Source organism: Bubalus kerabau, chromosome 9 (genome assembly GCF_029407905.1).
Source record: "Bubalus kerabau isolate K-KA32 ecotype Philippines breed swamp buffalo chromosome 9, PCC_UOA_SB_1v2, whole genome shotgun sequence".
In the NCBI taxonomy this organism is placed as follows: domain Eukaryota; kingdom Metazoa; phylum Chordata; class Mammalia; order Artiodactyla; family Bovidae; genus Bubalus; species Bubalus kerabau.
Genome location: NC_073632.1, coordinates 27707873 through 27720125, shown reverse-complemented (window position 1 = coordinate 27720125; position 12253 = coordinate 27707873). Strand labels below are relative to the sequence as shown.

Sequence of the window (12253 nt, the reverse complement as noted above, 5' to 3'; positions counted from 1 at the left end):
TCAAGCAAATGAAAAGAGAAGAGGAAAAAACATTTCAGGGAAAACAAAGTGTTGTATACCAAAGAGGAAATAAAACCATACAGTTTTTTTACTCAGTTGTGAAAAATACCAATATAGTCATAGCATCGTAAACATTAAATAATGACCTGACCAAAGATTATACACTGTAATTATACACTAAAAAATTCAGTTCAGTTCAGTTCAGTCGCTCAGTCGTGTCCGACTCTTTGCAACCCCATGAATCGCAGCACACCAGGCCTCCCTGTCCATCACCAACTCCCAGAGTTCACTCAGACTCACGTTCATCGAGTCAGTGATGCCATCCAGCCATCTCATCCTCTGTCATCCCCTTCTCCTCCTGCCCCCAATCCCTCCCAGCATCACAGTCTTTTCCAATGAGTCAACTCTTCGCATGACGTGGCCAAAGTCCTGGAGTTTCAGCTTTAGCATCATTCCTTCCAAAGAAATCCCAGGGCTGATCTCCTTCAGAATGGACTGGTTGGATCTCCTTGCAGTCCAAGGGACTCTCAAGAGTCTTCTCCAACACCACACTTCAAAAGCATCAATTCTTCGGCGCTCAGCCTTCTTCACAATCTAACTCTCACATCCATACATGACCACTGGAAAAACCATAGCCTTGACTAGACGAGCCTTTGTTGGCAAAGTAATGTCTCTGCTTTTGAATATGCTATCTAGGTTGGTCATAACTTTCCTTCCAAGGAGTAAGCGTCTTTTAATTTCATGGCTGCAGTCACCATCTATAGTGATTTTGGAGCCCAAAAAAATAAAGTCTGACACTGTTTCCACTGTTTCCCCATCTATTTCCCATGAAGTGGTGGGACCGGATGCCATGATCTTCGTTTTCTGAATGTTGAGCTCTAAGCCAACTTTTTCACTCTCCACTTTCACTTTCATCAAGAGGCTTCTGAGTTCCTCTTCACTTTCTGCCATAAGGGTGGTGTCATCTGCATATCTGAGGTGATTGATATTTCTCCCGGCGATCTTGATTCCAGCTTGTGTTTCTTCCAGTCCAGTGTTTCTCATGATGTACTCTGCATATAAGTTAAATAAGCAGGGTGACAATATACAGCCTTGACGTACTCCTTTTCCTATTTGGAAACAGTCTGTTGTTCCATGTCCACTTCTAACTGTTGCTTCCTGACCTGCATACAAATTTCTCAAGAGGCAGATCAGGTGGTCTGGTATTCCCATCTCTTTCAGAATTTTCCACAGTTTCTTGTGATCCACACAGTCAAAGGCTTTGGCATAGTCAATAAATCAGAAATAGATGTTTTTCTGGAACTCTCTTGCTTTTTCTATGATCCAGCGGATGTTGGCAATTTGATCTCTCGTTCCTCTGCCTTTTCTAAAACCAGCTTGAACATCAGGAAGTTCACAGTTCACATATTGCTGAAGCCTGGCTTGGAGAATTTTGAGCATTACTTTACTAGTGTGTGAGATGAGTGCAATTGTGCGGTAGTTTGAGCATTCTTTGGCATTGCCTTTCTTTGGGATTGGAATGAAAACTGACCTTTTCCAGTCCTGCGGCCACTGCTGAGTTTTCCAAATTTGCTGGCATATTGAGTGCAGCACTTTCACAGCATCATCTTTCAGGATTTGAAAGAGCTCCACTGGAATTCCATCACCTCCACTATCTTTGTTCGTAGTGATGCTTTCTAAGGCCCACTTGACTTCACATTCCAGGATGTCTGGCTCTAGGTCAGCAATCACACCATCGTGATTATCTGGGTCATGAAGTCTACTACCATTCAAAAACTACTTAAAACAATTTTCTTCTCTTCAGAATGTGTGAATTTATATATAGTCTGTGTATTTGCTTAAAAGAGAAGGAAAGAAAATCCTCTCTATCATTGTGATCTATTTTTGTCTGAAAGGGTAGCATGATTTCAGGAAATAAGGTAGCAAAAGCTTTTAGTCTTACTTCTCCACACTAGGAAGAATCAGAGATGAAAGTTATACTTACTTCAGTATCACTAATGTCCTGAATTATTCAATTAAATAAAACCAAAAAGTTCAAAAGACATACAAGAACAGCTTCTCCACAAGATGCTTACATGTGATAATGTCACTGACCCATTTTATTTTTGAATTGAAACTATTTTGTACATTTTTTACACTGTCTAGATGGCTCTTCCTTATCTACCTCTTCTAAATGTCCCTCTGCCATTTTCTAAAAGTTTAAATGTCATAATCAGAATATGTGTTCCCAAGGACTATTTCCTTTTTCCTTCCTGATTTAGAAGGTACAAGTTTTATATCTATTGTATACTCAAAATAAATAGAAATAAAATTCAAGAAAATCGCTGTCTAAAGAATGGATGACCTACCTCTTTTTCATCTTGGTACTATAAAAAGTTAGTGGCTGAACTGCAAGAAATCCTTTCTAAATGTTGTGGACCAGACATACAGGAGAGTCACCACAGCACAGATATTTGAATATAGAACAGTGTTTGGGGACTAGGTCCAAAAATGAGGGATCAAAAAGTTTCAGAGGAGCTGTGACAGGCACACAGTTCCACCCCTTCTCCCTGAAATGCAGGAAAACTACATTTCTCAGCTGCCTTTGCCTCTAGTTCGGAACATGAGACCAAGTCCCTAATGACAGCACAGAGCACCTGCGACTACAATGGACTGTGTCATGTAATTTTTATAACTTTCAAAGAAGCAAATTAATCCTATGCCAATGGAGAAGTTAACGCAGTCAGTATACAGTCAAACCTTGGACCATACACTATAGGAAGGATTCACAGCCTTATGAACGGCTATTGAAAGTATGTATTTCCATTCAATTAAAAAGAGAATCATTTTAATTCTGTAGGAATTTTTTTTTTCAATAGCATATTTCTTGGCATGAAACTAGGACACTGAAGAAAATTGTTTCAATGATGCCCTCTACTCAATAGTGTTTAAATGGGATGCAAAATAGGGTAAGTTTTTCGACAAAAAGCCACCTCTGGGGTCAGAACATCTTGGTTTAAAACCTAACTCTATCACTCATTCCTCTGTGAGCAAGTTTCTTAAACTCTCTCAACTTCAGTTTCTGGATAATACAACTTGGCAGAGCTTTTGTGGCAATTAAATAGAACCATCTGTGAATATATGCCCAGTACTCAACTTGAGGGATGGACTGTCTGGATTTGAATCCTGTTTGTGTGGATTTGGGCAGTTGTTTCATCCTCAGGCTCCTCATGGATAAAGTAGTAATAGCGACAATTTCTGGCAAGGTGATTCTGAGGATTAACAACTGGCCTACACAATACTGCATTGTGTCTAGCATATAAGTATTTTTAAAGTACATAAACAGTGAGTAAATACATACACATGGATTATCTCAACCTTATGAAGTAATAAGTACTATTATAAACAGATGAGCATCCTGCTTTAGCATGAGGACAAAAGTAGCATTTACATCAAGCTGTGAAAGGCCACGGCTTATTTTGCTAATCCAACTGAGGATGTTTTCATTTTAAAAGAGAATGTCTTTTATCTATCAGGTTAGATGAGTCAAGGTTACCTATTTTTATCAGCAAAGTTTACAGAAGACTGAAACACAAAGGCAGTTTGACTTACAATGAGATTAATAGAAGGACCTGGGGGAAATTCATTAGTCAAATTAAGATTCAAGGAATAAAGAACTCAGGGGACTTCCCTGGTGGCCCAGTGGTCAAGACTCTGTGCTTTCATTGCAGGGGGTACAGGTTCAATCCCTGATCAGGGAACTAAAATTCCACATGCCATGCAGCACAGCCAATAAATAAATAAATGAAAATAATTTTTTTTTTTTTAAGAAATAAGGAGCTCAGGGAAGTTTAGGGACTAACCTAAAGAACAGGAATGGCGAGGATTTTCACTTTGGGTTCCTATTTCTCTCCACCCACAGTGAACACGTGTGTTTGACCTCACAGTCTTCTACTAGAGACCATCATTTACCAAGTGACATGGCTGGCAGTCCCACATCACCCCAGGCATATTGCCCACAGAAAATGCAGCTTCATTTCCATACAGAAGTCCCAGAAAAGTCAGAATAGCTGGACTAGAGCCACATACCCATTCCCTGAGATGATGGAGTTCAGTTCCTTCAGAACCAAATGCAATAGACTAAGAGCAGTGCCCATGGGAAGATGTCCCACAGAAAAATAAAGGACCAATAGACGCCGAAAAAGTAGCTACTGGGAGACAGCTGTGCACACAAGCTAAAGCCTTGGAGAACTGTTATGCTGTGTAACTGAACTGTTTTTGAATAAGATTCAGTGATATATAGATAAAAATTCTCCATTAAGGGAAAACACATCTTTGAGTTAGCAAGCTGTATTTTTTTTAGATGCTTAATACTTTAGCTTCCTAAGGAACTCTTGACTTAGTATCTTTTAAATGCTTCAAGAATCATAGAGAAAACATGACTCCACATTTGGGAAAATAACTGCTGGAGGGGGAAATAAGTAATAGCTGAGGCTCCCCTGAAACATTTCCTATTGTATCAATCTAGTTCCGATTGTAGAGCGGCAAAAAGACGACAGGGAATTTCTTTGTCAGCAAAATTCTGTTAATGAACATTATTAGGAATCTTACTCAACTCTCTTCCTTAGACGTATTCAGACCTCCTCATTCTCTCTTCATACTCAATATCTTTCCTATTCTCCTTCTCTTTGCTTCTCTAGACGACCTTCTGGTAATTTTTTTTTTTTACCTTATCTTTTAGTTTACTAATTTTTCCTTTATCTGTTTGTAATTTCTGGTTAAATCAGAGGGCATTTTTTTTTTCGTTCATCTTTTATTTCTCTTTTCTAGACATTCTAGACATTCAAATTTGCTTGTCTACTACTTCTATTTTTAAGTGTCTTTTTAAAATATAAAACCTACTTTTTTTGCATTCTCTATATGATATTCTAATATCTGAAGTCTCAAAGGGGCTGTCACTGTCTATTCTTGTTCCTCCTCAAAGAGACTCTATCTTCTTTTAGGGACTTTATCCATGGGACTATTGTGAGGCCTGACCAGACCCTGACTGACACAGCAATATATAGAGATCTGAAGTATAATCCATCAAATGGATCCAGTTTAATTTACTCAACCAACCCCAAGTCCCCTAGTGATGGGCAAATAGGTTGTTTCCAGTCCTTGTTCTTATAAATGGTGTTGTGATGAACCATTTGTACCAATGTATCATTTTCTCAGCCTTTTATCAGTATACTCTGAAATAAATCCCTAGAAGTAGACAAGTCAAACCATATTATTTTAGCCCATGGGCTAAAGTCCATGGGGTCACAAAGAGTCGGCCCTGACTGAGGGACTAAGACACAAAATTGGGATGAAGAAAAGGTTCAGTTAAGAGTCCCTGAAGGAATTCCCTGGCAGTCCAGCGGTTAGGTCTAGCACTAACACTGCCTAGGGCTCAGGTTCAATTCCTCATCAAGGAACTGAGGCCCTGCAGGTCACGGGCAGTGGCCAGAAAAACCACAACAGAAACAAGCCCCTGAAATGGCACAGAATCAATCACAGGGAAACTGCGGAAAAACTCTTGAGCCCCAATCCTCATCTGGCTCTTTCATAATCGCTCCCAGCACCAAACCTAAAACAAATTTCTCAAGCTCATTCTCTTAGCTGGAATCCTATAACATTAAACATTTTCCTCACCAATCCCAATTTCAAAATCCGTAACAAAGTGAATACCTTCCAAATGTTTCTTACTCAGTCTCTATTATTAAATACTGAAAAAAAAAAAAAAAACCTGTATTAATTGATTAGCTTGAATTGGTTGACCTGACAAATACAACACTCATAGAGTATTCAAAGTAATTAGAAATCAGACAGCGTCTGAAATCATACAGTGTCTGTATGACACTGATGTTTTCCTATTCACCTAAGATTACAAATTGTTTTGTTAGTCACTTTTCATTCCATAATGGGATAGATAATAGTAGCGCTCTTAAAAAGTATATAGAGTCAATTTAAAGTATGCTTAAGAGCAACTGAAAATCTGACAAATTTCCAAGGGAAATGTAAAATGGCAAAACCACTCTGAAAAACTCTTCAGTAGAGTCTTAGAACATTCAACCTACATCTACTCTGTAACACACCAATTCTATTCCTAGATGTTTATTTCCCCACCACCACCTCTAAAAAAGAAAGAAAACAACATGTTCACAAAAACACTTATGCAAGAACGTCCAGAGCAGCCTTGTACAAAATAGACAAAAACTAAAAACAATGATGGTCATTTGTTTGTCAACAAGGGATAAACTGTGAAATATCCATACGGTGGAAATGCTACTCAGTAATAAGGAATAAACCCCTGATACAAGTAACATTATGAATGAATCTCAAAACTATCCTGCTGAGCTAAAGAAGGCAAACACAAAAGAATATATACAGCACTGATTTGTCTAGATGAAGCCCAAAACTGTGTGCAGCTAATCTGTGCTAAAAGCAATTAGAAAGCGGCCAAGTTTGGGGTAGGGAGAAGGGATTGGCAGAGAGAAGGCAGGAAGGAGCTTCCTGGAGCCATGAAAATTTTTCAGTCTTATTTTACATAGTGGTTATGTAGACACATAAGACTGTCAAATCTATACAACTGAACACTTAATATCTTAACACATGTATTTAAAAGTACATAATTCACAGCACCATAAAACGAAATGTTTCTCATCTTAACTATTCAAGGAAAAGAATGATTTGCCAAAGCAATGTGCCGGGACCCGCATTAGGCATTACTGACAGAATGGAGGCACGGCCACAACCCCCTCTCTATCCTGCAGGCACGGACCCGGGATGAAGGAGTTAGGCTTTATGATTCTGACTTGTTTTTTCCTTTCCTAGGCTGAGTTGACTGAAAAGAATATTAAGGTGCTTATTGTTTTTGAGAGGAGCATGAGAAGGCACAAAGCCTTCTGCAGCTGTGCTCAGAGAATAATTCATAAAGTTAATCACTGACATTTGTTCAAGGACTTTTACAAGAGTGTTCCAGGGTGAGCATGCAGGCTGCAGCTTGAGGCCATGGGAGGGATTGCTATCTGAAGCCTATTTGTGAGGAAAGTGTTTATGGCAAAAGAGTTTGCTGAATTTAGGTCTTAGGAATAATTAAAATAGTTAGAAGCTAAAGATTTAAGGAATGTTGTAATGTTAGCATATTCTACTATAGCTTATAGAAATCAGGGACTTTAGAGATATTACTAGCTAGAAGCTCTTTCTAAGAAAGAGTGAGCTTAGGATACTAGGGGCAAACAGGACTTAGAAAGATAAGAAATAAACTGAGGAATGTGGTATGCAGCCCAGACATTAGCATGAGTTACAGTGTATTCACAAGGACACATGAGAAAAAGTAGATAAGAGAATCACTGAGGCAGAAACTCATTTTGAGGGGCAACAGTGATTTATGGAGACAACAAATCTGGGTCAGTGGGAACTGAAAATATCAAACCTCTGACCTAATGCTTTTGTAAAAGTATAAAAGAGAATCATAAGCTTGAAATAAACAGGCAGTCCAAGAAAACTGAGAGGCTGCCTCAGTTTCTCACCAACACCACTCACCCCTTCAGGTTGAATCCCTGGCTGCTGGAGCTGGACTCCAGCAGCAGTGTTTCTCAAATTCAAAATAAAAATACACTTTAGGCAGAATAAACAGTTTGATGATTAAATGTCCTTTATGGCTGAAAAAGGAGAAGGAAATGGCAACCCACTCCAGTACTCTTGCATGGAAAATCCCATGGACCAAGGAGCCTGGTAGGCTACAGTCCATGGGGTCCTGAAGAGTCGGACACAACTGAGCGACTTTACTTTCACTTTTCACTTTCATGTGTTGGAGAAGGAAATGGCAACCCACTCCAGTGTTCTTGCCTGGAGAATCCCAGGGACTGGGGAGCCTGGTGGGCTGCTGTCTATGGGGTCGCACAGAGTTGGACATGACTGAAGCGACTTAGCAGCAGCATGGCTGAAAAATTAGCTATCATGGATGAGTGTTTACAGAATGATGATTCTGAGCTAGAAGGAGGGTGATCAAACACTTCATCTGCCTCAGATGCCCATCCCAGTGTAGACCTTATGTCACAGCTTAATAGTGGCCCCTTCACTTTCTTTCGAACTGTGGTACTAGAGAAGACTCTTTAGAAGTCCCTTGGACCACAAGGAGACCAAACCAGTCAATCCTAATGGAAATCAACTCTGAATATTCATTTTGAAGGACTGAGGCTGAAACTGAAGCTCCAATACTTTGGCCACCTTATGTGAAGAGCTGACTCATTGGAAAAGACCCTGATGCTGGGAAAGACTGAAGGCAGGAGAAGAAAGGGACAGCAGAGGATGAGATGGCTGCATGGCATCACTGACTCAATGGACATGGGAGATGGTAAAGGACAGGAAAGCCTGGTATGCTGCAGTCCATGGGGTCACAAAGAGTCAGACATGACTGAGTGACTGAGCAACAATTTCACTCTCAAAGGAATCCTAATTTAGATGAAGACCTATAAACACACTTTGGCTAAAAGGGCATTTATTATTTAGTACAATGAGTTCATTCACCTTTTTATTCAACTCACATCCACTTAACATCTACTGTGTAGCCAAACATAATCCCTACATTCTTGCTACTACTTCATATTGCTTCTTTGTTTCCAAAATTAAGATTTAAATAGCTACAGGTTTTCCCCTAAAGTTAACTTAAAATATATAGATGAGGACAAACTATAGATGAGAAGAAATCAGAATCTTTTTCCAAAATGGAAATACAAATCAAGCTTATTAAAGAAAAATTCTAATTTTGAACTATGCCAAAAAAATGCATCAAGACGTTTATAAATATAAAATAAAGGAAACTTTTACCTGCTGCCCTGTAAAGTATTTTAGGTTCAAAAAATATACAAGGATTTTTATCCTCTATGCATGATAAAAGAAGTCCCTTGGCCTGGAAAGGGCTTCTGGGTACAACCACCTGCAAGAACAGATTATTTTTAAAGACAATTTTAGTGAAAATATCTCCCAGTAAACTCATTTATAAGGGTCAAAATTTAAATAACCAATTGTTACTAATATAGAAATCTTGTATTTTTAGACTAATTACTATTCATCATAAAATTTATATATTGTCCAAAACAATCCCATTTGTTCCACAAATATTTATCACATGCCCACCATATTCTGGTAATTAAGATACTGTTATTTTTTCAAGGAGCTAAACTTGCACATACATTAAAAAATAAAAGGAAACCACAAAGAGCACTCACCAAAACAAATGAGTAAAGTTGTCAATATCTTCCTGTATTGACCTCTAAAGTCTTTTCTGCTAATATTCTACTGCTGCTTTCAAAGGTATGCAAGTTTCTTCTCCAAATTTAACATGCTAAATAAAATCTCTTTTCCCATGATAAGTCTGGCCTTCACTTCTTAAGTGGAAAAATAATCTACTGAACTTTATGATCAAGGTAATATAACATGTAGTTACTGCAAAAGTTTCTGGTGGATCAGACAGTAAAGAATCTGCCTGCAATGCAGGAGACCCAGGTTCAATCCCTGGGTCAGGAAGATCCCCTGGAGAAGGGCATGGCAATCCACTCCAGTATTCTTGCCTGGAAAATTCCATAGACAAAGGAGGCTGGTGGGGTACAGTTCATGGGGTCAGAAGAGTCAGACATGACTGAGGGACTAACACTTTCACTTCTTTTTTTCTTTTTTTTTTTCACTTCACTGCAAAACCAAAAAGAAAGTGTGGATCTGGCACACTTCCAGCTGGACAAAGGGCTCAGGACCTTCTTGAGAATGAGGTTGATAATGAGGAAAGTGATAGTAAAGGCAGCAGGTAGCAAGTGTGTTAACTGGGCTAAACTCACTATGTGGATTAATTCACCTACTGTTCATAGCAATTCCATGAAGTAGCAATTATTCTTTTCTCCAACTTAGAAATTAAAAGAATGAGGTGTAAGCAGGAACCAAGTAACTTGCCCAAGGTTATGTCACTTGCTACATCAGAGATTTTCACCAGTGCTGACTCATCAGGTTCTTAACTTCTACATCACTTTGGCTCAAATCACAAACTGTTGTCCAGTTTAATCATTTTTAAACAACTGCATACACCTAAGTGTTACATAGGAAGAGTTATCATCAAAATGTACTTGAATTTATCACAAAGACTCAAATAAGATTGCTTGAAGCAAAATGAACTTTCAAAATCATTTTTATACAGTTTTAGTGAAGGATTTTTATTTAAAAAATAAAATAGCACAAATCTCACTATTTTCTGAAAATAGACTGCTAAATAAATAGCTCATTGTAACACACCATGTCTTTATCTTATGTTCCTATTTTATGTTCATCTGCCTTCTTCATGTTTATTTTTAGCCTTTTGTACTATATGTATATTCTCTTTTAGGATAAAATAAAAAAGAGAAAATGTGGAGGGGAGCAAGGCCTTAAAAATACAGACATTAAACATGAATTGATCTTCAGCTCAAGCACAAAAATAACTGTTGACTGAAATGTTTCTGTCCCAAACTACCACTTGCAGCTTATATTGAAAAATTATGCAAACCATTACTTAACTACAAAATTTTACAACTTTGATTTCGTTGAAAAAGTAATAAAACATACACACACATCCACAAATGACTCCTGTTATTGAAAAACAGGCATAAAGCCCTGGGTAGACATATCTGTGAGTTTCTATAATGACTCACTGGAAAGCTTTTCAGAAAATAAAAAAGAAAATATTATTAAAAATTAGGACATAAAATAAGCAAAAATATATATTTTTTTAAATCAAAAAACCTAAAATTATTGTGGAAGGCTATAAAAGAGAGAGAGGCTGCAAAATTAATTGCTTGAGTAAGTATTACCTTACCCTGGACTAGAAAACACACCAAGGTAAAAAAGTCTTATGTCACTGTATTTAAAAAGTAAAAAACAGACTAAAAGCAAAAGTTTTACTCCTCTGACTGTGAGGTAAATATGGTCTAAGCAGTAGATTTATTAAAATTACGCCTGAATCAACTGTTAAGTGAGAAAGCTCCATTAGAAAGAAACAGAGCTTTATACACTGCTATATTTTTAATGGATAACCAGCAAGAACTTATTGTATAGCACATGGAACGCTGTTCAATGTTATATGGCAGCATGGATGGAAGGGGAGTTTGGGGTAGAATTGATACATATATATGTAGAGCTGAGTCCCTTTGCCGTTCACCTGAAGCTATCAAAATATTGTTAACTGGCTGTACCCCACAAAATGAAAAGTTTTTCTTAAGAAAATAGATAATCATTAAGAACCTGCTGTATAGCACAGGGAACTCTACTCCATTCTCTGTAATGCTCTATATATGGGAAAAGAATCTAAAAAAAAGAGTGGATATATGTATATGTGCAACTAATTCATTTAGCTGTACACCTGAAACTAATAACATTGTAAATCACCTATACTCCAATAAAAATATTTTAAAAACACAAAAGAAAGAAAGAAACAGAGCTTTCTGCTCAAATGGAATTGGCAAGTATGGCCTTTCTATTGAACAAATTCGTGAAACATGCCAAAGATAGATAGGAATGTATACCTTACTTTGTCATTTTCATTTTTCATGTCTTGGTAAAATATGCTATTTTGATAAATAAATATGATTTTTATTGCAAAAAAATAGAAAGAGAGCTTTGAAAGAGATGGAAGATAAACTATGTTCTCGGTCTTATTATTTGAAGTGTATGAAATTAACATCAGGGTCAAGCCAGTGTCACTTCAAGAAGAACAGTCTATAAACCTGGGCTGGGTGCTTAATCTAAAAGAAATAAAAGCTCTCTTTCTTAAAAAACAATTAAATTCACATAAATTCCAAAAATTCTAATTGCTTTTCTCTAGATAAGCATATTAGTTAATACTGATAAAATGAACCAAAATGGAAACATCAAATGGAGAGCAAGCAAAGTATGTTAGTGAGAATACCTTGATTCCTGGGCAGTGGGCAAAGAAAGCTTCAGGACTCTGGGAATGATAGAGAGCCCCGTGGCCGACACAGCCCCAAGGGGACCGGATGGTGAGGCTTCCACAATTAAAAAGGTCCCCAGACCGGTATCGATACTTGGCAGCTTCATTAACAATCTGAAGAGAAAAGAGAGAAGGGACATCTCTTGATGAGTCCTTTTATTCCCATCCATTTTCTTAAGCCATTTTATCTAATCTTTAAACATATGCCCATAACAAAATAGCTCAAAGGCAACAAAAAGTTCCTAAGATAGGGAGTGGGAGACTGGAGTTGAAAGT

General features: G+C 37.8%; 1 protein-coding gene across 4 annotated transcripts in view; it reads right to left on the bottom strand.

Moving 5' to 3' along the window:
* BCKDHB (branched chain keto acid dehydrogenase E1 subunit beta) overlaps positions 1-12253 on the bottom strand; it is a 267754-nt gene that overhangs the window by 199776 nt on the left and 55725 nt on the right. For all 4 annotated transcript variants that reach the window (XM_055534877.1, XM_055534876.1, XM_055534873.1 and 1 more), the window contains 2 exons: positions 11936-12091; positions 8836-8944 (listed from right to left, as the gene is read on the bottom strand). In XM_055534877.1, the coding sequence (XP_055390852.1) occupies positions 8836-8944; positions 11936-12091 (265 nt within the window). The remainder of the gene's footprint in view (positions 1-8835; positions 8945-11935; positions 12092-12253) is intronic.